Genomic DNA, 27,022 nt, shown 5'->3' on the forward strand with positions numbered 1-27,022 from the left:
TTATTGAAATGATCGATTACCGTTGATTTATCGGTGGTGACAGTGTTTCCCAGCCTCAGTGCAGTGGGCAGCTGGGAGGAGGTGCTCTTATTCTCCGTGGACTTTACAGTGTCCAAAAACGTTTGGGAATTAGTGCTACAGGATGCAAATTTCTGTTTGAAAAAGCTAGCCTTAGCTTTACTTACTTACTGTGTATATTGGTTCCTGACTTCCATGAAAAGTTGCATATCGTGGGGACTATTCGATGCTAGTGCAGAACGCCAAAGGATGTTTTTGTGCTGGTCGAGGGCAGTCAGGTCTGGAGTGAAACAAGGACTATATGTGTTCTTAGTTCTTAGTTAAAGGGGCTTATTTAAGATGGAGAGGAAAGCACTTTTAAAGAGCAACCAGGCATCCTCGACTGATGGGATGAGGTCAATGTCCTTCCAGAATACCCGGTCGATTAGAAAGGCCTGCTCGCTGAAGTCTTTTAGGGATCGTTTTGACCGCGGACCCATTACGCACGCAGGCGATGAGGCAGTGATCGCTGAGATCCTGGTTGAAGACAGCAGAGGTGTATTTAGAGGGCAAGTTGGTCAGGATGATATCTATGAGGGTGCCCATGGTTACGGATTTAGGGTTGTACCTGGTGGGTTCCTTGATAATTTGTGTGAGATTGAGGGCATCTAGCTTAGATTGTAGGACGGCCGGGGTGTTAAGCATGTCCCAGTTTAGGTCACCTAGCAGCATGAGCTCTGAAGATAGATGGGGGGCAATCAGTTCACATGTGGTGCCCAGAGCACAGCTGGGGGCAGAGGGCGGTCTATAGCAAGGGGCAACGGTGAGAAACCTGTTTCTGGAAAGGGATTTTTGAAAGTAGAAGCTCGAACTGTTTGGGCACAGACGTGGATAGTATGACAGATCTCTGCAGGCTATCTCTGCAGTAGATTGCAACTCCACCCCCTTTGGAAGTTCTATCTTGGCGGAAAATGTTATAGTTAGGGATGGAAATTTCAGGGTTTTTGGTGGCCTTCCTAAGCCAGAATTCAGACACGGCTAGGACATCTGGGTTGGCAGAGTGTGCTAAAGCAGTGAATAAAACAAACTTAGGGAGGAGGCTTCTGATGTTAACATGCATGAAACCAAGGCTTTTACGGTTACAGAAGTCAACAAATGAGAACGCCTGGGGAATGGGAGTGGTGCTGGGGGCTGCAGGGCCTGGGTTAACCTCTACATTACCAGAGGAACAGAGGAGGAGTAGGCTAAGGGTACAGCTAAAGGCTATAAGAACCTGGGGAATGGGAGTGGTGCAGGAGGCTGCAGGGCCTGGGTTAACCTCTACATCACCAGAGGAGGAGAAGGATAAGGGTACGGCTAAAGGCTATAAGAACCTGGGGAATGGGAGTGGTGCTGGGGGCTGCAGGGCCTGGGTTAACCTCTACATCACCAGAGGAGCAGAGGGGGAGTAGGATAAGGGTACGGCTAAAGGCTATAAGAACCTGGGGGATGGGAGCGGTGCAGGGGGCTGCAGGGCCTGGGTTAACCTCTACATCACCAGAGGAACAGCGGAGGATAAGGGTACGGCTATGGCTAAAGGCTATAAGAACCTGTGGAATGGGAGTGGTGCAGGAGGCTGCAGGGCCTGGGTTAACCTCTACATCACCAGAGGAGGAGTAGGATAAGGGTATGGCTAAAGGCTATAAGAACCTGGGGAATGGGAGGGGTGCAGGAGGCTGCAGGGGCTGGGTTAACCTCTACATCACCAGAGGAGGAGTAGGATAAGGGTACGGCTAAAGGCCATAAGAACCTGGGGAATGGGAGTGGTGCAGGAGGCTGCAGGGCCTGGGTTAACCTCTACATCACCAGAGGTACGGGTGAGGATAAGGGTACGGCTATGGCTAAAGGCTATAAGAACCTGTCGTCTGGTGCGTTCTGAACAGAGAATAAAAGGAGCCGGCTTCTGGGCGTGGGAGAATAGATTCAGGGCATAATGTACAGACAAAGGGTATGGTAGGATGTGAATACAGTGGCGGTAAACCTAGGCATTGAATGACGATGAGAGTGGTTTTGTCTATAGAGGAACCAGTTAAGCCAGGTGTGGTCACCGCATGTGTGGGAGATGGAACAAAAGGCCTAGCTGAGGCATATTGAGCAGGGCTGGAGGCTCTACAGTGAAATAAGACAATAATCACTAACCAGGACAGCAATAGACAAGGCAAATTGACATTAGGGAGAGGACATTAGGGAGGGAGAGGACATTAGGGAGAGGACATTAGGGAGAGAAATGTGTAGCAGAGTGATCATAGTGAGGAGCGATAGATGAGTCAGGGAGCCAATTCAGCAGTGCTACTACACTAGGCTAGCTGGAAACACAGTTTTTCAGACAGCTACTACGCTAGGCTAGCTGGAAACACAGTTATTCAGACAGCTACTACGCTAGGCTAGCTGGAAACAGTTATTCAGACAGCTACTACGCTAGGCTAGCTGGAAACACAGTTATTCAGACAGCTACTACGCTAGGCTAGCTGGAGACACAGCTATTCAGACAGCTACTACGCCAGGCTAGCTGGAGACACAGCGATTCAGACATCTACTACGCTAGGCTAGCTGGAGACACAGCTATTCAGACAGCTACTACGCTAGGCTAGCTGGAGCCACAGCTGTTCAGACAGCTACTACGCTAGGCTAGCTGGAGACGCAGCAATTCAGACAGCTACTACGCTAGGCTAGCTGGAGACACAGCTATTCAGACAGCTACTACGCTAGGCTAGCTGGAGACACAGCGATTCAGACAGCTACTACGCTAGGCTAGCTGGAGACACAGCAATTCAGACAGCTACTACGCTAGGCTAGCTGGGGACACAGCAATTCAGACAGCTACTACGCTAGGCTAGCTGGGGACACAGATATTCAGACAGCTACTACGCTAGGCTAGCTGGAAACACAGTTATTCAGACAGCTACTACGCTAGGCTAGCTGGAGACACAGCTATTCAGACAGCTACTACGCTAGGCTAGCTGGAGCCACAGCTATTCAGACAGCTACTACGCTAGGCTAGCTGGAGACACAGCAATTCAGACAGCTACTACGCTAGGCTAGCTGGAGACACAGCAATTCAGACAGCTACTACGCTAGGCTAGCTCGGGACACAGCTATTCAGACAGCTACTACGCTAGGCTAGCTGGAGACATAGCGATTCAGACAGCTAGCAGGCCAGTGCTAGCAGATGGGCCTCTGTGGACTTCGCAACGGAAGATCCTGTTGAAACCACCTCGGGCGATTACGTCGACAGACCAGTCGTGATGGATTGGCGGGGCTCCGTGTCGACAGTAAAGGGTCCAGGCCAATTGGCAAAGAGTTATTGTAGCCCAAGAATTGGCTGATGGATCTCTTTGGCTAGCCGGGAGATGGACCTAGCTCGAGGCTAGCTCCAGGCTAACCGGTGCTTGTTTCGCGACAGAGACGTTAGCCAGGAGTAGCCACTCGGATAGCAGCTAGCTAGCTGCGATGATCCGGTGTAAAGGTTCAGAGCTTGCTGTAGGAATCCGGGAGATGTGTTAGAGAAAAAGCAGTCCTATATGCTCCGGGTTGATATCGCGCTGTGCAGACTGGCAGGAATTGACCTGACTGAGTTAACGGTGATGACCGTTAGCAGTGGCTAACTGACTACTAGCTGGTAGCTAGTTAGCATGCGAGCTGCTGATGGGGGTTCTGGTTCTAAAGTATAAAAATAGCAGATCCATACCACATTGGGTGAGGCGGGTTGCAGGAGAGTATTTTCAGTCCGTAGATGGAAATTGAGATAAAAAAATATATACAAAATATATATACAAAGAAAACGATATATACAGTCGTGGCCAAAAGTTTTGAGAATCACACAAATATTAATTTTCACAAAGTTTGCTTCCTAGATATTTTTTGTCAGATGTTACTGTGGAATACTGAAGTATAATTACAAGTATTTCATAAGTGTCAAAGGATTTTATTGACAATTACATGAAGTTGATGCAAAGAGTCAATATTTGTAGTGTTGACCCTTCTTTTTCAAGACCTCTGCAATCTGCCCTGACATGCTGTCAATTAACTTCTGGGCCACATCCTGACTGATGGCAGCCCATTCTGGCATAATCAATGCTTGGAGTTTGTCAGAATATGTGGGTTTTTGTTTGTCCACCCGCCTCTTGAGGATTGACCACAAGTTCTCAATGGGATTAAGGTCTGGGGAGTTTCCTGGCCATGGACCCAAAATATCGATGTTTTGTTCCCCAAGCCACTTAGTTATCACTTTTGCCTTATGACAAGGTGCTCCATCATGCTGGAAAAGGCATTGTTCATCACCAAACTGTTCCTGGATGGTTGGGAGAAGTTGCTCTCGGAGGATGTGTTGGTACCATTCTTTATTCATGGCTGTGTTCTTAGGCAAAATTGTGAGTGAGCCCACTCCCTTGGCTGAGAAGCAACCCCACACATGAATGGTCTCAGGATGCTTTACTGTTGGCATGACACAGGACTGATGGTAGCGCTCACCTTGTCTTCTCCGGCTTTTTTCCGGATGCCCCAAACAATCGGAAAGGGGATTCATCAGAGAAAATGACTTTACCCCAGTCCTCAGCAATCCAATCCCTGTACCTTTTGCAGAATATCAGTCTGACCCTAATGTTTTTCCTGGAGAGAAGTGCTTGCTGCCCTTTTTGACACCAGGCCATCCTCTTCGCCTCACTGTGCATGCAGATGCACTCACACCTGCCTGCTGCCATTCCTGAGCAAGCTCTGTCATGGTGGTGCCCCGATCCCGCAGCTGAATCAACTTTAGGAGACGGTCCTGGCGCTTGCTGGACTTTCTTGGGCGCCCTGAAGCCTTCTTCACAACAATTGAACCACTCTCCTTGAAGTTCTTGATGATCCGATAAATGGTTGATTTAGGTGCAATCTTACTGGCAGCAATATCCTTGCCTGGAAGCCCTTTTTGTGCAAAGCAATGATGACGGCACATGTTTCCTTGCAGGTAACCATGGTTGACAGAGGAAGAACAATGATTCCAAGCACCACCCTCCTTTTGAAGCTTCCAGTCTGTTTTTTCGAACTCAATCAGCATGACAGAGAGATCTCCAGCCTTGTCCTCGTCAACACTCACACCTGTGTTAACGAGAGAATCACTGACATGATGTCAGCTGGTCCTTTTGTGGCAGGGCTGAAATGCAGTGGAAATGTTTTTTGGGGGATTCAGTTAATTTGCATGGGAAAGAGGGACTTTGCAATTAATTGCAATTCATCTGATCACTCTGCATAACAGTAGGGAGTTTAGGCAAATTGTCATACAAACTGAGGCAGCAGACTGTGTGAAAATGTATATTTGTGTGTCATTCTCAAAACTTTTGGCCACGACGGGACGGGACAAGACAAAAACAGAATTCCTACTGCTATGCCATCTTGGTCAGCTGACACACACACACACGCACGCACGCACGCACGCACACACACACACACACACACACACACACACACACACACCTCTGAGAGAGTGTGAGCACTTAGCCCTGGTCATGTTTTCCACTCTATTTCCTCCATCTTTATTCTCTCCTCTCCTCCTCACTCTTTAATTCATGAGAATTATGGAACAGAAGAGAGAGTGCACTCTCCACTCTCTCCTCCTCACCTTCTCTCCTCTCCTCATCTCCCTCCCTTCCTTTCCCTCTCACCCTCGCTCCTCCTCTCCCTCTATAGCCTCTCTCCTCATCTCCCTCCCTCTATACCCTCTCTCCTCATCTCCCTCCCCTCCTTTCCCTCTCACCCTTTCCTCCTCTCCCTCTCACCCTCTCTCCTCTCCTCATCTCCCTCCCTCTCACCCTCTCTCCTCCCCTCATCTCACTCCCCTCCACTCTCTCCTCCTCTCCCTCTCACCCTCTCTCCTCCTCTCCCTCTATACCCTCTCTCCTCCTCTCCCTCTCACCCTCTCTCCTCCCCTCCCTCTCACCCTCTCTCCTCCCCTCATCTTCCTCAACTCCACTCTCTCCTCCCCTCCACTCTCTCCTCCCCTCCACTGTCTCCTCCTCTCTCTCTCGCCCTCTCTCCTCCCCTCATCTCCCTCCCCTCCACTGTCTCTCCTCCTCTCCCTCTCACCCTCTCTCCTCATCTCCCTCAACTCCACTCTCTCCTCCCCTCCACTGTCTCCTCCTCTCCCTTTCGCCCTCTCTCCTCCCCTCATCTCGCTCTCCTCCCCTCACCTCTCCTCCTTGTCTCTATACCCCCTCTCCCTCCCTCCCTCCCTCCCTCCCTCCCTCCCTCCCTCCCTCTCTACCCTTATATCTATTTTCCAGCTGAAGGTTTTAACAGATGAAATCTTAATATTTTGTGTCTGAGACAGTTAAACTGGACTGGGTCTGGGTTAGACTGATCTGGCCTGGGACTGGGTTAGACTGATCTGGTCTGGGTTAGACTGATCTGGGTCTGGGTTAGACTGATCTTGTCTGGGTCTGGGTTAGACTGATCTGGTCTGGGTTAGACTGATCTGGTCTTGGTCTGGGTTAGACTGATCTGGTCTGGGTTAGACTGATCTGGGTCTGGATTAGGCTGATCTGGTTTGGGTTAGACTGATCTGGACTGGGTTAGACTGATTTGGCCTGGGTCTGGGTTAGACTGATCTGGTCTGGGTCAGGGTTAGACTGATCTGGCCTGGGCCTGGGTTAGACTGATCTGGTCTGGGTTAGACTGATCTGGTCTGGGTTAGACTGATCTGGCCTGGGCCTGGGTTAGACTGATCTGGTCTGGGCCTGGGTTAGACTGATCTGGTCTGGGTTAGACTGATCTGGTCTGGGTTAGACTGATCTGGCCTGGGCCTGGGTTAGACTGATCTGGCCTGGGCCTGGGTTAGACTGATCTGGTCTGGGTTAGACTGATCTGGTCTGGGTTAGACTGATCTGGTCTGGGTTAGACTGATCTGGTCTGGGTCTGGGTTAGACTGGTCTGGTCTGGGTTAGACTGATCTGGTCTGGGTTAGACTGATCTGGTCTGGGTTAGACTGATCTGGTCTGGGTCTGGGTTAGACTGATCTGGCCTGGGTCTGGGTTAGTCTGATCTGGTCTGGGTCTGGGTTAGACTGATCTGGTCTGGGTTAGACTGATCTGGTCTGGGTCTGGGTTAGACTGATCTGGTCTGGGTCTGGGTTAGACTGGTCTGGTCTGGGTCTGGGTTAGACTGATCTGGCCTGGGTCTGGGTTAGACTGAACTGGTCTGGGTCTGGGTTAGACTGATCTGGCCTGGGTCTGGGTTAGACTGATCTGGCCTGGGTCTGGGTTAGACTGATCTGGGTCTGGGTTAGACTGATCTGGCCTGGGTTAGACTGATCTGGTCTGGGTTAGACTGATCTGGCCTGGGTCTGGGTTAGACTGATCTGGTCTGGGTTCGACTGATCTGGTCTGTATTAGTACTAGTAGTATAGTAGTAGTAGTAGTAGTAGTAGTAGTAGCAGTAGCAGTATAGCAGTAGTACCAGTGTAGTAGCAGTAGTAGTAATAATAATAGTAGTCTAGTAGTAGTAGTAGTATAGAAGTAGTAGTAGAAATAGTAATACATTTTACATTTACATTTTAGTCATTTAGCAGACGCTCTTATCCAGAGCGACTTACAGTAGTGAATCCATCCAATTTTTTTCCGTTTTTAATTAAAAATAATAATAATTGTACTGGTCCCCCGTGGGAATCGAACCCACAACCCTGGCGTTGCAAACACCATGCTGGCATTGCACACGCCATGCTCTACCAACTGAGCCACAGGGAAGGTATAATAGTTGTAGTAATATTAGTAGCCGTAGCAGTAGTAGCAGTAATATTAGTAAAATTAGTAGTAGTCATAGTAGTAGTATAATAGTAGTAGTCATAGTAGTAGTATAGTAGCAGTATAGTAGTAGTCGTCGTAGGGTAGTGGTAGTAGTAGCAGTATAGTAATAGTAGTCGTAGTTGTAGTATAGAAGTATAGCTGTAGTATAGTGGTAGTATAGTAGTAGTAGTAATAGTAGTAGTAATAGTGATAGTAGTCTAGCAGTAGTAGTAGTAGTGTAGTAGTAGCATAGTAGTATAAATAGTAATAGTTGTAGTATAGTAGTAGTAAAGTAGTATAGTAGTAGTAGTAGTAGTAGTAGTAGTGTAGTAGTCTAGTAGTAGTAGTGTAGTAAAGTAGTAGTATAGTAGTAGAAATTGTAATAGTCATTATAGTAGTATAGCATAGTTGTATCATAGTAGTATAGTAGTAGTCCGGTAGTAGTATAGTGGCAGTATAGTAGTCCAGTAGTAGTATAGTAGTAGTATAGCAGTCGTATAGTGGCCTATTTACACATGGTTTGTTGATCAGCCAGTACGCTTGCAGTAGTATAGTAGTATACTACTAGTAGTATAGCAGTAGTATAGTGGCCTATTTACACATGGTTTGTTGATCAGCCAGTAGGCTCGCAGTCATATAGTAGTAGTCTAGTAGTAGTATAGTAGTGGTATAGCAGTAGTATAGTAGTAGTCCAGTAGTAGTATAGCGGTAGTATAGCAGTAGTATAGTGGCGTATTTACACATGGTTTGTTGATCAGCCAGTAGGCTCGCAGTCATATAGTTGTAGTCTAGTAGTAGTATAGTAGTGGTATAGCAGTAGTATAGTAGTAGTCCAGTAGTAGTATAGCGGTAGTATAGCAGTAGTATAGTGGCGTATTTACACATGGTTTGTTGATCAGCCAGTAGGCTTGCAGTAGTATAGTAGTATACTAGTAGTAGTATAGCAGTAGTATAGCAGTAGTATAGTGGCGTATTTACACATGGTTTGTTGATCGGCCAGTAGGCTAGTAGTAGTAAAGTAGTAATATAGCAGTGGTATAGTAATAGTATAGTAGTAGTATAGTATTAGTATAGTGGCATATTTACACATGGTTTGTTGATCAGCCAGTAGGCTAGTAGTAGTATAGTAGTATAGTACTAATATAGCAGTAGTATAGTAGTAGTATAGTAGTAGTATAGTGGCCTATTTACACATGGTTTGTTGATCAGCCAGTAGGCTAGTAGTAGTATAGTGGCCTATTTACACATGGTTTGTTGATCAGCCAGTAGGCTTGTAGTAGTATAGTAGTAGTAGTATAGTAGTAGTACAGTAGTAGTATAGTAGCAGTAGTATAGTAGTAGTATAGTGGCCTATTTACACATGGTTTGTTGATCAGCCAGTAGGCTTGTAGTAGTATAGTAGTAGTATAGTAGTAATATAGCAGTAGTATAGTAGTAGTATAGCAGTAGTATAGTAGTAGTATAGTGGCATATTTACACATGGTTTGTTGATCAGCCAGTAGGCTAGTAGTAGTATAGTAGTATAGTATAGTACTAATATAGCAGTGGTATAGTAGTAGTATAGTAGTAGTATAGTGGCCTATTTACACATGGTTTGTTGATCAGCCAGTAGGCTTGTAGTAGTATAGTAGTAGTAGTATAGTAGTAGTATAGTAGTAGTATAGTAGTAGTAGTATAGTAGTAGTATAGTGGCCTATTTACACATGGTTTGTTGATCAGCCAGTAGGCGTGTAGTAGTATAGTGGTAGTATAGCAGTAGTATAGTAGTAGTGTAGTGGCGTATTTACACATGGTTTGTTGATCAGCCAGTAGGCTTGTAGTAGTATAGTAGTAGTAGTAGTATATTAGTAGTATAGTAGTAGTAGTAGTAGTAGTATAGTAGTAGTATAGTAGCAGTAGTATAGTAGTAGTATAGTGGCCTATTTACACATGGTTTGTTGATCAGCCAGTAGGCTTGTAGTAGTATAGTAGTAGTATAGCAGTAGTATAGTAGTATAGTGGCGTATTTACACATGGTTTGTTGATCAGCCAGTAGGCTAGTAGTAGTATAGCAGTAGTATATTAGTAGTAGTATAGTGGCCTATTTACACATGGTTTGTTGATCAGCCAGTAGGCTTGTAGTAGTATAGCAGTAGTATAGTAGTAGTATAGTGGCGTATTTACACATGGTTTGTTGATCATTCAGTAGGCTAGCAGTAGTATATTAGTAGTATAGTGGTAGTATAGCAGTAGTATATTAGTAGTATAGTGGCCTATTTACACATGGTTTGTTGATCAGCCAGTAGGCTAGTAGTAGTATAGCAGTAGTATAGTAGTAGTAGTATAGTGGCCTATTTACACATGGTTTGTTGATCAGCCAGTAGGCTTGTAGTAGTATAGTAGTAGTATATTAGTAGTATAGTGGCGTATTTACACATGGTTTGTTGATCAGCCAATAGGCTAGTAGTAGTATAGTTGCACATGGTTTGTTGATCAGCCAATAGGCTAGTAGTAGTATAGCAGTAGTATAGTAGTAGTCTAGTAGTAGTATAGTAGTAGTATAGTGGCATATTTACACATGGTTTGTTGATCAGCCAATAGGCTAGTAGTAGTATAGTTACACATGGTTTGTTGATCAGCCAATAGGCTAGTAGTAGTATAGTAGTAATATAGCAGTAGTATAGTAGTAGTCTAGTAGTCGTATAGTAGTAGTATAGTGGTGTATTTACACATGGTTTGTTGATCAGCCAATAGGCTAGCAGTAGTATAGTAGTAGTAGTATAGTAGTTACACATGGTTTGTTGATCAGCCAATAGGCTAGCAGTAGTATAGTAGTAGTAGTATAGTAGTTACACATGGTTTGTTGATCAGCCAATAGGCTAGTAGTAGTGTAGTTACACATGGTTTGTTGATCAGCCAATAGGCTAGTAGTAGTATAGTTACACATGGTTTGTTGATCAGCCAATAGGCTGTAGTAGTATAGTAGTAGTATAGTAGTAGTATAGTGGTGTATTTACACATGGTTTGTTGATCAGCCTATAGGCTAGTAGTAGTATAGTGGCGTATTTACACATGGTTTGTTGATCAGCCTATAGGCTAGTAGTAGTATAGCAGTAGTATAGCAGTGGTTTAGCAGTAGTATAGTAGTGTATTTACACATGGTTTGTTGATCAGCCTATAGGCTAGTAGTAGTATAGTGGCGTATTTACACATGGTTTGTTGATCAGCCTATAGGCTAGTAGTAGTATAGCAGTAGTATAGCAGTGGTTTAGCAGTAGTATAGTAGTGTATTTACACATGGTTTGTTGATCAGCCAATAGGCTAGTAGTAGTATAACAGTAGTATAGCAGTAGTATAGTAGTGTATTTACACATGGTTTGTTGATCAGCCAATAGGCTAGTAGTATAGTTACACATGGTTTGTTAATCAGCCAATAGGCTAGTAGTAGTATAGTTACACATGGTTTGTTGATTAGCCAATAGGCTAGTAGTATAGTTACACATGGTTTGTTGATCAGCCAATAGGCTAGTAGTAGTATAGTTACACATGGTTTGTTTATCAGCCAATAGGCTGTAGTAGTATAGTAGTATTATAGTAGTAGTGTAGTGGTGTATTTACACATGGTTTGTTGATCAGCCAATAGGCTGGTAGTAGTATAGCAGTAGTATAGTGGCGTATTTACACATGGTTTGTTGATCAGCCAATAGGCTAGTAGTAGTATAGTGGCGTATTTACACATGGTTTGTTGATCAGCCAGTAGGCTAGTAGTAGTATAGCAGTAGTATAGCAGTAGTTTAGCAGTAGTATAGTAGTGTATTTACACATGGTTTGTTGATCAGCCAATAGGCCAGTAGTATAGTTACACATGGTTTGTTGATCAGCCAATAGGCTAGTAGTAGTATAGTTACATGGTTTGTTGATCAGCCAATAAGCTAGTAGTTGTATAGTTACACATGGTTTGTTGATCAGCCAATAGGCTTGCTCCTGACACTCCAGAACGATACGGTCAGCCTTCTTTCTCTGCTTAGAGGCCCTGAACAGAGACAGAGACACACAGAGACACACAGAGACACACAGAGACACACAGAGACACACAGAGACACACAGAGACACAGAGACACACAGAGACACACAGAGAGAGACACACAGAGAGAGACACACAGAGAGAGACACACAGAGAGAGACACACAGAGAGAGACACACAGAGAGAGACAGAGACACACAGAGACACACAGAGAGACACAGAGACACAGAGAGAGACACACACACAGAGACACACACAGAGACACACACACACACAGAGAGACACACACACACACAGAGAGACACACACACACACAGAGAGACACACACACACACAGAGAGACACACAGAGACACACAGAGACACACAGAGAGAGACACAAAGAGAGAGACACACAGAGACACACAGAGACACACAGAGACACACAGAGACACAGAGAGAGAGAGACACACAGAGACACACAGCAGAGACACAGAGACACACAGAGAGAAACACACAGAGACACACAGAGACACACAGTGTTAAGAGAGGTGACATACACAGAGAGAGACACAGGGTTAAGACAGACACAGAGAGAGCGAGAGAGAAACACACAGAGACACACACAGAGAGAGACACACAGAGACACAGAGACACACAGAGACACACAGACACACAGAGACACACAGACACACACAGAGAGAGAAACAGGGTTAAGAGAGGTGAGTGTGTGTACGTCTGTGTGTACGTGTGTGTACGTGTGTGTGTGTGTGTCGTTACCTGAGCTGTTCTCTAGCCTGCATCACCACAAAGTCCCAGGTGTGATTTATCCTCTTGTTCAGGACGCTGTAGTTCTCCTGAAGAGGACAGGAGATCAGAAGGACGGTTAGTGGTCCGACTGATGGAAAAAGGAGAGGAGAGGAGATGAGAAGGACGGTTAGTATTCCTGCTGATGGACAGAGGAGAGGAGATGAGAAGGACGGTTAGTGGTCCTACTGATGGACAGAGGAGAGGAGATGAGAAGGACAGAAGGACGGTTAGTGGTCCTACTGATGGACAGAGGAGAGGAGAAGGACAGAAGGACGGTTAGTGGTCCTACTGATGGACAGAGGAGAGGAGATCAGAAGGACGGTTAGTGGTCCTACTGATGGACAGACGAGAGGAGATTCGAAGGACAGAAGGACGGCTAGTGGTCCTACTGATGGACAGAGGAGAGGAGATGAGAAGGACAGAAGGACGGCTAGTGGTCCTACTCATGGACAGAGGAGAGGAGAAGGACAGAAGTACGGTTAGTGGTCCTACTGATGGACAGAGGAGATGAGAAGGACGGTTAGTGGTCCTACTGATGGACAGAGGAGATGAGAAGGACAGAAGGACAGTTAGTGGTCCTTCTGATGGACAGAGAGGAGATGAGAAGGACAGAAGGATGGCTAGTGATCCTACTGATGGACAGAGGAGAGGAGATGAGAAGGACAGAAGGACGGTTAGTGGTCCTACTGATGGACAGAGGAGAGGAGATGAGAAGGACAGAAGGACGGCTTGTAATACTACTGATGGACAGAGGAGAGGAGATGAGAAGGACAGAAGGACGGTTATTGGTCCTACTGATGGACAGAGGAGAGGAGATGAGAAAGACAGAAGGACGGTTAGTGGTCCTACTGATGGACAGAGGAGAGGAGGTGAGAAGAACAGAAGGACAGAAGGACGGTTGGTGGTCCTACTGATGGACAGAGGAGAGGAGATGAGAAGGACAGAAGGACGGTTAGTGGTCCTACTGATGGACAGAGGAGAGGAGATGAGAAGTACAGAAGGACGGTTAGTGGTCCTACTGATGGACAGAGGAGAGGAGATGAGAAGGACAGTTAGTGATCCTACTGATGAGGAGAGGAGATAAGAAAGACAGAAGGACGGTTAGTGATCCTCCTGATGGACAGAGGAGAAGGACAGAAGGACAGAAGGACAGTTAGTGATCCTACTGATGGACAGAGGAGAAGGACAGAAGGACAGAAGGACGGTTCGTGGTCCTACTGATGGACAGAGGAGAGGCGATGAGAAGAACAGAAGGACGGTTAGTGGTCCTACTGATGGACAGAGGAGAAGGACAGAAGGACAGTTAGTGATCCTACTAATGGACAGAGGAGAGGAGATGAGAAAGACAGAAGGACGGTTAGTGGTCCTACTGATGGACAGAGGAGAAGGACAGAAGGACAGAAGGACAGTTAGTGATCCTACTGATGGACAGAGGAGAGGAGATGAGAAGGACAGAAGGACGGTTAGTGGTCCTACTGATGGACAGAGGAGAGGAGATGAGAAGGACAGAAGGGCGGTTAGTGATCCTACTGATGGACAGAGGAGATGAGAAGGACAGAAGGACGGTTAGTGGTCCTACTGATGGACAGAGGAGAGGAGATGAGAAGGACAGAAGGACGGTTAGTGATCCTACTGATGGACTGAGGAGAGGAGATGAGAAGGACAGAAGGACGGTTAGTTGTCCTACTGATGGACAGAGGAGAGGAGAAGGACAGAAGGACGGTTAGTGGTCCTACTGATGGAAAGAGGAGAGGAGATGAGAAGGACAGAAGGACGGTTAGTGATCCTCCTGATGGACAGAGGAGGAGGACAGAAGGACAGAAGGACAGTTAGTGATCCTACTGATGGACAGAGGAGAAGGACAGAAAGACAGAAAGACAGTTAGTGATCCTACTGATGGACAGAGGAGAGGAGATGAGAAGGACAGAAGGACGGTTAGTGGTCCTACTGATGGACAGAGGAGAGGAGATGAGAAGGACAGAAGGACGGTTAGTGATCCTACTGATGGACTGAGGAGAGGAGATGAGAAGGACAGAAGGACGGTTAGTGGTCCTACTGATGGACAGAGGAGAGGAGAAGGACAGAAGGACGGTTAGTGGTCCTACTGATGGAAAGAGGAGAGGAGATGAGAAGGACAGAAGGACGGTTAGTGATCCTCCTGATGGACAGAGGAGGAGGACAGAAGGACAGAAGGACAGTTAGTGATCCTACTGATGGACAGAGGAGAAGGACAGAAAGACAGAAGGACAGTTAGTGATCCTACTGATGGACAGAGGAGAGGAGATGAGAAGGACAGAAGGACGGTTAGTGGTCCTACTGATGGACAGAGGAGAAGAACAGAAGGACAGTTAGTGGTCCTACTGATGGATAGAGGAGAGGATATGAGAAGGACAGAAGGACGGCTAGTGGTCCTACTGATGGACAGAGGAGAAGAGATGAGAAGGACAGAAGAGCGGTTAGTGGTCCTACTGATGGACAGAGGAGATGAGAAAGACAGAAGGACAGTTAGTGATCCTACTGATGGACAGAGGAGAGGAGATGAGAAGGACAGAAGGACGGTTAGTGGTCCAACTGATGGACAGAGGAGATGAGAAGGACAGAAGGACGGTTAGTGGTCCTACTGATGGACAGAGGAGATGAGATGAGAAGGACTTTTAGTGATCCTACTGATGGACAGAGGAGAGGAGATGAGAAGGACAGAAGGACGGTTAGTGGTCCTACTGATGGACAGAGGAGAGGAGATGAGAAGAACAGAATGATGGTTAGTGGTCCTACTGATGGACAGAGGAGAGGAGATGAGATGTACAGAAGGACGGCTAGTGGTCCTACTGATGGACAGAGGAGAGGAGATGAGAAGGACAGAAGGACGGTTAGTGGTCCTACTGATGGACAGAGGAGATGAGAAGGACAGAAGGATGGGTAGTGATCTTACTGATGGACAGAGGAGATGAGAAGGACAGAAGGACGGTTAGTGATCCTACTGATGGACAGAGGAGAGGAGATGAGAAGGACAGAAGGACGGTTAGTGGTCCTACTGATGGACAGAGGAGAGGAGGTGAGAAGGACAGAAGGACGGCTAGTGGTCCTACTGATGGACAGAGGAGAGGAGATGAGAAGGACAGAAGGACGGTTAGTGGTCCTACTGATGGACAGAGGAGAGGAGATGAGAAGGACAGAAGGACAGTTAGTGGTCCTACTGATGGACAGAGGAGAGGAGATGAGAAGGACAGAAGGACGGTTAGTGGTCCTACTGATGGACAGAGGAGAGGAGATGAGAAGTACAGAAGGTTGGTTAGTGATCCTACTGATGGACAGAGGAGATGAGAAGGACAGAAGGACGGTTAGTGGTCCTACTGATGGACAGAGGAGATGAGAAGGACAGAAGGACGGTTAGTGGTCCAACTGATGGACAGAGGAGAGGAGATGAGAAGGACAGAAGGACGGCTAGTGGTCCTACTGATGGACAGAGGAGAGGAGATGAGAAGGACAGAAGGACAGTTAGTGGTCCTACTGATGGACAGAGGAGATGAGAAGGACAGAAACGCGTTAGTGGTCCTACTGATGGACAGAGGAGATGAGAAGCACAGAAGGATGCGTAGTGATCTTACTGATGGACAGAGGAGATGAGAAGGACAGAAGGACGGTTAGTGATCCTACTGATGGACAGAGGAGAGGAGATGAGAAGGACAGAAGGACGGTTAGTGGTCCTACTGATGGACAGAGGAGAGGAGAAAGACAGAAGGACGGTTAGTGATCCTACTGATGGACAGAGGAGAGGAGATGAGGAGGACAGAAGGACGGTTAGTGGTCCTACTGATGGACAGATGAGAGGAGATGAGAAGGACGGTTAGTGGTCCTACTGATGGACAGAGGAGAGGAGATCAGAAGGACGGTTAGTGATTCTACTGATGGACAGAGGAGATGAGAAAGACAGAAGTACGGTTAGTGATCCTACTGATGGACAGACAGACAGTGCAGATAGGAAAGGGTTACTAAAGGTTTACTAAAGGTTTACTAAAGGGTTAATACAGGGTTAATACAGGTTTACTAAAGGTTTACTAAAGGTTAACTAAAGGGTTAATACAGGTTTACTAAAGGTTTACTAAAGGTTTGGTCAGTAGGTTAGAATAGTTTAGGATTAATACAGGTTTAGTAAAGGGTTAATACAGGTTTAGTAAAGGATTAATACAGGTTTAGTAAAGGATTAATACAGGTTTAGTAAATGTTTAGTTCAGGGTTAATACAGGTTTAGTAAATGTTTATTAAAGGGATAATACAGGTTTAGTAAATGTTTAGTAAAGGGTTAATACAGGTTTAGTAAAGGGTTAGTAAATGTTTAGTAAAGGGTTAGTAATTGTTTAGTAAAGGGTTAATACAGGTTTAGTAAATGTTTAGTAAAGGGTTAATACAGGTTTAATACAGGTTTAGTAAATGTTTAGTAAAGGGTTAATACAGGTTTAGTAAAGGGTTAATACAGGTTTAGTAAATGTTTAGTAAAGGGTTAATACAGGTTAGTAAAGGGTTAATACAGGTTTAGTAAAGGGTTAGTAAAGGGTTAGTAAATGTTTAGTAAAGGGTTAATACAGGTTTAATAAATGTTTAGTAAAGGGGTAATACAGGTTTAGTAAAGGATTAATACAGGTTTAGTAAAGGGTTAATACAGGTTTAGTAAAGGGTTAGTAAAGGGTTAGTAAATGTTTAGTAAAGGGTTAATACAGGTTTAATAAATGTTTAGTAAAGGGGTAATACAGGTTTAGTAAAGGATTAATACAGGTTTAGTAAAGGGTTAATACAGGTTTAGTATATTTTTAGTAAAGGGTTAATACAGGTTAGTAAAGGGTTAATACAGGTTTAGTAAAGGGTTAGTAAAGGGTTAGTAAATGGTTGATACAGGTTTAGTAAAGGGTTAGTAAAGGGTTAGTAAAGGGTTAATACAGGTTTAGTAAAGGTTTGGTAAAGGGTTAATACAGGTTTAGTAAAGGTTTGGTAAAGGTTTAGTAAAGGGTTGGTAAAGGCTAGAGGTTAGAATAGTCACCTTCTCGTAGTCCACCAGCTCTCCCTGTTTTCTGATGTTCTTCTTAGCCAGATAGATTGCTGGACAGATAGAGAGATGAGATGGCCAGTTTAGACCATACGAACTGATAGATCGCTGGACAGATAGAGAGATGAGATGGCCAGTTTAGACCCTACGAACTGATAGATCGCTGGACAGATAGAGAGATGAGATGGCCAGTTTAGACCCTACGAACTGATAGATCGCTGGACAGATAGAGAGATGAGATGGCCAGTTTAGACCCTACGAACTGATAGATCGCCGGACAGATAGAGAGATGAGATGGCCAGTTTAGACCCTAACCTAGAGATGAGATGGCCAGTTTAGACCCTAACCTAGAGATGAGATGGCCAGTTTAGACCCTAACCTAAAGATGAGATGGCCAGTTTAGAACCTAACCTAGAGATGAGATGGCCAGTTTAGACCCTAACCTAGAGATGAGATGGCCAGTTTAGACCCTAACCTAAAGATGAGATGGCCAGTTTAGAACCTAACCTAGAGATGAGATGGCCAGTTTAGACCCTAACCTAGAGATGAGATGGCCAGTTTAGACCCTAACCTAGAGATGAGATGGCCAGTTTAGACCCTAACCTAGAGATGAGATGGCCAGTTTAGATACGAACTGTAGTCAAATAAATGACAGAAGTCACAACATACCATCAACTCTTAACCCTTAACCCTTAACCTTTAACCTTTAACCCTCAACTCTTAACCCTTAACCCTTAACTCTTAACCCTTAACCTTTAATTCTTAACCTTTAACCTTTAACCCTCAACTCTTAACCCTTAACCTTTAATTCTTAACTTTTAACTTTCAACCCTCAACTCTTAACCTTTAACCCTCAACTCTTAACCCTCAACTCTTAACTCTTAACTCCCTTAACTTTTAACCCTCAACTCTTAACCATTAAAGAGTGACTGTCACTACTTATCCCTTTGAAAACGGCCTATAAGGCATCGATATGAGTCAGAAAATGTTTTTTGTGTCAAAATTTACTACGAAGTGTAAATAGGATAAATATGGGCACGAAGTCAGTCTCTAAAAATGTAGTTTGGACCTGAGTGGGTCACAACGAATAAATTAAGGTACGTTTTGGATTAGAATTATGTAAACAATTCATGCCTCCTTTTTTCCAAGCTCAACGTGCAAATCACTCCTCCAACCACTTCACAGCCCTTTACTGCATGGCTCTGTTGTTTAACCCTAACCCTAACCCTAACCCACTCCTCCACCCACTACACAGCCCTTTACTGGATAGCTCTGTTGTTTAACCCTAACCCTAACCCACTCCTCCACCCACTTCGCAGCCCTTTACTGGATGGCTCTGTTGTTTAACCCTAACCCTAACACTAACCCACTCCTCCACCCACTTCGCAGCCCTTTACTGGATGGCTCTGTTGTTTAACCATAACCCTAACCCTAACCCACTCCTCCACCCACTTCGCAGCCCTTTACTTGATGGCTCTGTTGTTTAACCCTAACCCTAACCCACTCCTCCACCCACTTCACAGCCCTTCACTGGATGGCTCTGTTGTTTAACCCTAACCCACTCCTCCACCCACTTCGCAGCCCTTTACTGGATGGCTCTGTTGTTTAACCCTAACCCTAACCCACTCCTCCACCCACTTCACAGCCCTTTACTGGATGGCACTGTTGTTTAACACTAACCCTAACCCTAACCCACTCCTCCACCCACTTCGCACCCCTTTACTGGATGGCTCTGTTGTTTAACCCTAACCCTAACCCTAACCCACTCCTCCACCCACTTCACAGCCCTTTACTGGATTTCTCTGTTGTTTAACCCTAACCCTAACCCACTCCTCCACCCACTTCGCAGCCCTTTACTGGATGGCTCTGTTGTTTAACCCTAACCCTAACCCACTCCTCCACCCACTTCGCAGCCCTTTACTGGATGGCTCTGTTGTTTAACCCTAACCCTAACCCTAACCCACTCCTCCACCCACTTCGCAACCCTTTACTGGATGGCTCTGTTGTTTTATTGCCCCCAACACCACCCACTTCTCAGCCCTTTACTGGATGGCTCTGTTGTTTTATTGCCCCCAACGCATTCAAAGGATCACGGACGTTTGAGACTGAAAAGCCCAGGTTGACCACAGCCAACTATGGTTTGCGTGCCCTTCCGAAGTACCCCAATACCCCACCGATCGGAATAGGTGGTTGGGGTTCATTGGTCCCCCAATGGTGGTGAAAATACCGTTAGCTAGACCATAGATTGCTGGTTATGTATCTGGTTATGTATATTTTGATCATTTTGATTATCCCTATCATCGCTAGTATAGCTGACGTTGGCTTGTTAGCTACCTAACTAGCTAGCTAGTTAAAATTAGCCTACCTCAATACAACTCAGATTTGGCTTGGAAACACAAATTGCCAAAAGGCACCTAAAGGACTCTCAGACCATGAGAAACCAGATTCTCTGGTCTGATGAAATCAAGATTGAACTCTTTCGCTTGAATGGCAAGCGTCACATCTGGAGGAAACCTGGCACCATCCCTACGGTGAAGCATGGTGGTGGCAGCAACATTTTCAGCGGCAGGGACTGGGAGACTAGTCAGGGGGAGGGAAAGATGAACAGAGCAAAGTACAGAGAGATCCTTAATGAAAACCTGCTCCAGAGCTCTCAGGACCTCAGGACCTTCCAACAGGACAACGACCCAAGAAAACACAGCCAAGACAATGGAGCTCATTCTCTCCCTCATCGATTTCGAGGGACCAGCCGAGACACCTGCCATGGGCCAACTGAGGGGACAGTTCGGGACCGCCCAGTAGGAGAAACTGAACTTGAAAGCCGCCGCAGCCCAAGTCATAGTGGGAGATGGCCAGCTACTTCAGGGGTGAGTGACTGGCCATACCGTCATTTCCAAATCAAGTCTTTTGTATCAGGTAAAGCACCAACAGAGGGAACTTAGAGAGGTGCTGTTGCTGCCCCAACGAAACGCGGGAACTGTTCTCCAGCTGGCTCAAACCCATTTGTGTAGGGGGCGCACCTGGGTATGGAGAAGACCCAGGAACAAGTCCGCGCCCAGTTCCACCGGCCCAGTATGAGGCGGGCCGTGGAAGACTATTGCTGCCCGGAGTGTCAAATCACCGCCCCAAATGCACACTTCCCAAAACCCGCTGGTCTCGCTACTGATCATCAGGGTGCCATTTGAACGGATCGCAATGGACACCAGTGGGGCCCCTGGTAAAAATGGCACCAGGACACTGGTACGTCCTGGTAATAGTAGATTATGCTACTCGATATCCCAAGGGCCAATCCCCTACGGGCGGCGGTCTCCAAGGGAATCGCCCGGGAGCTATTCCACCTCTTTAAACAAGGCGGGCATCCTGAACAATATCCTAACCGGCCAAGGTATGAAAGCAGATCTGGACCAGCCGTCTTTCACTCGCAGAAAGACGGGCTCGTCAAACGCACCAAGACACAAGTCAAGTCCTTCCCAGGGATGGATGGGTAACTAAAGCCCCGGGATACCCAGCGACACGGGACTGGGGGCTGTCCTGTCCAAGGTACAGGGGACCAGGGGCCGTCCTGTCCCAGGTACAGGGGACTAGAGGCCGTCCTGTCCCAGGTACAGGGGACTAGGGGCCGTCCTGTCCCAGGTACAGGGGACTAGGGGCCGTCCTGTCCCAGGTACAGGGGACTAGGGGCCGTCCTGTCCCAGGTACAGGGGACAAGGGGCCATCCCAGGTACAGGGGACTAGGGGCCATCCTGTCCCAGGTACAGGGGACTAGGGGCCGTACCGTCCCAGGTACAGGGGACTAGGAGCCATCCTGTCCCAGGTACAGGGGACTAGGGGCCGTCCCGTCCCAGGTACAGGGGACTAGGGGCTGTCCTGTCCCAGGTACAGGGGACTAGGGGCCGTCCCGTCCCAGGTACAGCGGACTAGGGGCCGTCCTGTCCCAGGTACAGGGGACTAGGGGCCGTCCTGTACCAGGTACAGGAGACTAGGGGCCGTCCTATTCCAGGTACAGGGGACTAGGGGCTGTCCTGTCCCAGGTACAGGGGACTAGGGGCCGTCCCGTCCCAGGTACAGGGGACTAGGGGCCGTCCCAGGTACAGGGGACTAGGGGCTGTCATGCCCCAGGTACAGGGGACTAGGGGCTGTCATGCCCCAGGTACAGGGGACTAGGGGCCGTCCTGTCCAAGGTACAGGGGACTAGGGGCCGTCCCAGGTACAGGGGACTAGGGGCAGTCCTGTCCCAGGTACAGGGGACTAGGGGCCATCCTGTCCCAGGTACAAGGGACTAGGGGCCATCCTGTCCCAGGTACAAGGGACTAGGGGCAGTCCCGTCCCAGGTACAGGGGACTAGGGGCCGTCCTGTCCCAGGGACAGGGGACTAGGGGCCGTCCTGTCCCAGGTACAGGGGACTAGGGGACGTCCTGTCCCAGGTACAGCGGACTAGGGGCCGTCCTGTCCCAGGTACAGGGGACTAGGGGCCGTCCTGTCCCAGGTACAGGGGACTAGGGGCCGTCCTGTCCCAGGTACAGGGGACTAGGGGACGTCCTGTCCCAGGTACAGGGGACAAGGGGCCGTCCTGTCCCAGGTACAGGGGACAAGGGGCCGTCCTGTCCCAGGTACAGTGGACAAGGGGCCGTCCTGTCCCAGGTACAGGGGACTAGGGGCCGTCCTGTCCCAGGTACAGGGGACTAGGGGCCGTCCTGTCCCAGGTACAGGGGACTAGGGGCCGTCCTGTCCCAGGTAAAGGGGACTAGGGGCCGTCCTGTCCCAGGTACAGGGGACTAGGGGCCGTCCTGTCCCAGGTACAGGGGACTAGGGACCGTCCTGTCCCAGGTACAGGGGACTAGGGGCCATCCCAGGTACAGGGGACTAGGGGCCGTCCCAGGTACAGGGGACTAGGGGCCGTCCTGTCCCAGGTACAGGGGACTAGGGGCTGTCCCAGGTACAGGGGACTAGGGGCCATCCTGTCCCATGTACAGGGGACTAGGGGCCGTCCTGTCCCAGGTACAGGGGACTAGGGGCCGTCCTGTTCCAGGTACAGGGGACTAGGGGCCGTCCCGTCCCAGGTACAGGGGACTAGGGGCCGTCCCGTCCCAGGTACAGGGGACTAGGGGCCGTCCCGTCCCAGGTACAGGGGACTAGGGGCCGTCCCGTCCCAGGTACAGGGGACTAGGGGCCGTCCCAGGTACAGGGGACTAGGGGCCGTCACAGGTACAGGGGACTAGGGGCTGTCATGCCCCAGGTACAGGGGACTAGGGGCTGTCATGCCCCAGGTACAGGGGACTAGGGGCCATCCTGTCCAAGGTACAGGGGACTAGGGAACGTCCCAGGTACAGGGGACTAGGGGCTGTCCCAGGTACAGGGGACTAGGGGCTGTCCCAGGTACAGGGGACTAGGGGCTGTCCCAGGTACAGGGGACTAGGGGCCATCCTGCCCCAGGTACAGGGGACTAGGGGCCATCCCGTCCCAGGTACAGGGGACTAGGGGCAGTCCCGTCCCAGGTGCAGGGGACTAGGGGCCGTCCCAGGTACAGGGGACTAGGGGCTGTCATGCCCCAGGTACAGGGGACTAGGGGCCGTCCTGTCCAAGGTAGAGGGGACTAGGGGCCGTCCCAGGTACAGGGGACTAGGGGCAGTCCTGTCCCAGGTACAGGGGACTAGGGGCCGTCCCAGTTACAGGGGACTAGGGGCTGTCATGCCCCAGGTACAGGGGACTAGGGACCGTCCTGTCCAAGGTACAGGGGACTAGGGGCCATCCCAGGTACAGGGGACTAGGGGCAGTCCCAGGTACAGGGGACTAGGGGCTGTCCCAGGTACAGGGGACTAGGGGCCATCCTGTCCCAGGTACAGGGGACTAGGGGCCGTCCCGTCCCAGGTACAGGGGACTAGGGGCCGTCCCGTCCCAGGTACAGCGGACTAGGGGCCGTCCCGTCCCATGTACAGGGGACTAGGGGCCGTCCTGTCCCAGGTACAGGGGACTAGGGGCAGTCCTGTCCCAGGTACAGGGGACTAGGGGCTGTCCCAGGTACAGGGGACTAGGGGCCATCCTGTCCCAGGTACAGGGGACTAGGGGCCGTCCCGTCCCAGGTACAGGGGACTAGGGGCCGTCCTGTCCCAGGTACAGGGGACTAGGGGACGTCCTGTTCCAGGTACAGGGGACTAGGGGCCGTCCTGTCCCAGGTACAGGAGACTAGGGGCCGTCCCGTCCCAGGTACAGGGGACTAGGGGCCGTCCCAGGTACAGGGGACTAGGGGCTGTCATGCCCCAGGTACAGTGGACTAGGGGCCGTCCTGTCCAAGGTACAGGGGACTAGGGGCCGTCCCAGGTACATGGGACTAGGGGCAGTCCTGTCCCAGGTACAGGGGACTAGGGGCTGTCCCAGGTACAGGGGACTAGGGGCTGTCCTAGGGACAGGGGACTAGGGCCTGTCCCAGGTACAGGGGACTAGGGGCCGTCGCGTCCCAGGTACAGGGGACTAGGGGCCGTCGCGTCCCAGGTACAGGGGACTAGGGGCCGTCCCGTCCCAGGTACAGGGGACTAGGGGCCGTCCCGTCCCAGGTACAGGGGACTAGGGGCCGTCCCGTCCCAGGTACAGCGGACTAGGGGACGTCCCGTCCCAGGTACAGCGGACTAGGGGCCGTCCCGTCCCAGGTACAGGGGACTAGGGGCCGTCCTGTCCCAGGTACAGGGGACTAGGGGCCGTCCTGTCCCAGGTACAGGGGACTAGGGGCCGTCCTGTCCCAGGTACAGGGGACTAGGGGACGTCCTGTCCCAGGTACAGGGGACTAGGGGACGTCCTGTCCCAGGTACAGGGAACTAGGGGCCGTCCTGTCCCAGGTACAGAGGACTAGGGGCCGTCCTGTCCCAGGTACAGGACACTAGGGGCCGTCCTGTCCCAGGTACAGGGGACTAGGGGCCGTCCTGTCCCAGGTACAGGGGACTAGGGGCCGTCCTGTCCCAGGTACAGGGGACTAGGGGCCGTCCTGTCCCAGGTACAGGGACTAGGGGCCGTCCTGTCCCAGGTACAGGGGATTAGGGGCCGTCCCAGGTACAGGGGACTAGGGGCCGTCCTGTCCCAGGTACAGGGGACTAGGGACGTCCTGTCCCAGGTACAGGGGACTAGGGGACGTCCTGTCCCAGGTACAGGGGACTAGGGGCCGTCCTGTCCCAGGTACAGGACACTAGGGGCCGTCCTGTCCCAGGTACAGGACACTAGGGGCCGTCCTGTCCCAGGTACAGGGGACTAGGGGCCGTCCTGTCCCAGGTACAGGGGACTAGGGGCCGTCTCAGGTACAGGGGACTAGGGGCCGTCCTGTCCCAGGGGACTAGGGGCCGTCCTGTCCCAGGTACAGGGGTCTAGGGGCCGTCCTGTCCCAGGTACAGGGGACTAAGGGCCGTGCTGTCCCAGGTACAGGGGACTAGGGGCCATCCTGTCCCAGGTACAGGGGACTAGGGGCCGTCCCGTCCCAGGTACAGGGGACTAGGGGCCGTCCCGTCCCAGGTACAGGGGACTAGGGGCCGTCCCGTTCCAGGTACAGGGGACTAGGGGCCGTCCTGTCCCAGGTACAGGGGACTAGGGGCAGTCCTGTCCCAGGTACAGGGGACTAGAGGCTGTCCCAGGTACAGGGGACTAGGGGCTGTCCCAGGTACAGGGGACTAGGGGCCATCCTGTCCCAGGTACAGGGGACTAGGGGCCGTCCCGTCCCAGGTACAGGGGACTAGGGGCCGTCCTGTCCCAGGTACAGCGGACTAGGGGCCGTCCTGTCCCAGGTACAGGGGACTAGGGGCCGTCCTGTTCCAGGTACAGGGGACTAGGGGCCGTCCTGTCCCAGGTACAGGAGACTAGGGGCCGTCCCGTACCAGGTACAGTGGACTAGGGGCCGTCCCAGGTACAGGGGACTAGGGGCTGTCATGCCCCAGGTACAGGGGACTAGGGGCCGTCCTGTCCAAGGTACAGGGGACTAGGGGCCGTCCCAGGTACAGGGGACTAGGGGCAGTCCTGTCCCAGGTACAGGGGACTAGGGGCTGTCCCAGGTACAGGGGACTAGGGGCTGTCCCAGGTACAGGGGACTAGGGGCCATCCTGCCCCAGGTACAGGGGACTAGGGGACGTCCTGTCCCAGGTACAGGGGACTAGGGGACGTCCTGTCCCAGGTACAGGGGACTAGGGGCCGTCCTGTCCCAGGTACAGGGGACTAGGGGCAGTCCTTTCCCAGGTACAAGGGACTAGGGGCCGTCCTGTCCCAGGTACAGGGGACAAGGGGCCGTCCCAGGTACAGGGGACTAGGGGCCGTCCTGTTGGGCTGGGAATGACAGTGTCTGTATCAGATGGGAATGACAGTATCTGTATCAGATGGGAATGACAGTATCTGTATCAGATGTGAATGTCAGTATCTGTATCAGATGGGAATGTCAGTATCTGTATCAGATGGGAATGTCAGTATCTGTATCAGATGGGAGTGTCTGTATCAGATGGGAATGACAGTATCTGGATCAGATGGGAATGTCAGTATCTGTATCAGATGGGAATGACAGTATCTGTATTGAAATGTCAGTATCTGTATCAGATGGGAATGACAGTATCTGTATCAGATGGGAATGTCCGTATCTGTATCAGATGGGAATGTCAGTATCTGTATCAGATGGGAATGACAGTATCTGTATCGGATGGGAATGACAGTATCTGTATCAGATGGGAATGTCAGTATCAGTTTCAGATGGGAATGACAGTATCTGTATCAGATGGGAATGTCAGTATCTGTATCAGATGGGAATGACAGTATCTGTATCGGAATGACAGTATCTGTATCGGATGGGAATGACAGTATCTGTATCAGATGGGAATGTCAGTATCTGTATCAGATGGGAATGACAGTATCTGTATCAGATGGGAATGACAGTATCTGAATCAGATGGGAATGACAGTATCTGTATCAGATGGGAATGACAGTATCTGTATCAGATGGGAATGTCAGTATCTGTATCAGATGGGAATGACAGTATCTGTATCAGATGGGAATGACAGTATCTGCATCGGAATGTCAGTATCTGTATCAGATGGGAATGACAGTATCTGTATCAGATGGGAAAGTCAGTATCTGTATCGGATGGGAATGACAGTATCTGTATCAGATGGCAATGACAGTATCTGTATCAGATGGGATGACAGTATCTGTATCAGATTGGAATGACAGTATCTGTATCAGATGGGAATGTCAGTATCTGTATCAGATGGGAATGACAGTATCTGTACAAGATGGGAATGTCAGTATCTGTATCAGATGGGAATGACAGTATCTGTATCAGAATGACAGTATCTGTATCAGATGGGAATGACAGTATCTGTATCAGATGGGAATGTCAGTATCTGTATCAGATGGGAAGGACAGTATCTGAATCGGAATG

At 49.4% G+C, this 27,022-nt stretch overlaps 1 protein-coding gene across 1 annotated transcript in view; it reads right to left on the reverse strand.

Moving 5' to 3' along the window:
• Nucleotides 1-27,022, reverse strand: part of LOC115188874 (regulator of G-protein signaling 11-like) — a 448,181-nt gene that overhangs the window by 14,978 nt on the left and 406,181 nt on the right. Inside the window, 3 exon segments of the mRNA XM_029747699.1 lie at nt 11,724-11,805; nt 12,555-12,631; nt 17,620-17,678. Of these exon segments, the coding sequence (XP_029603559.1) occupies nt 11,724-11,805; nt 12,555-12,631; nt 17,620-17,678 (218 nt within the window).

The sequence above is a fragment of the Salmo trutta genome, unplaced genomic scaffold (assembly GCF_901001165.1).
Source record: "Salmo trutta unplaced genomic scaffold, fSalTru1.1, whole genome shotgun sequence".
Classification (NCBI taxonomy): Eukaryota; Metazoa; Chordata; class Actinopteri; order Salmoniformes; family Salmonidae; genus Salmo; species Salmo trutta.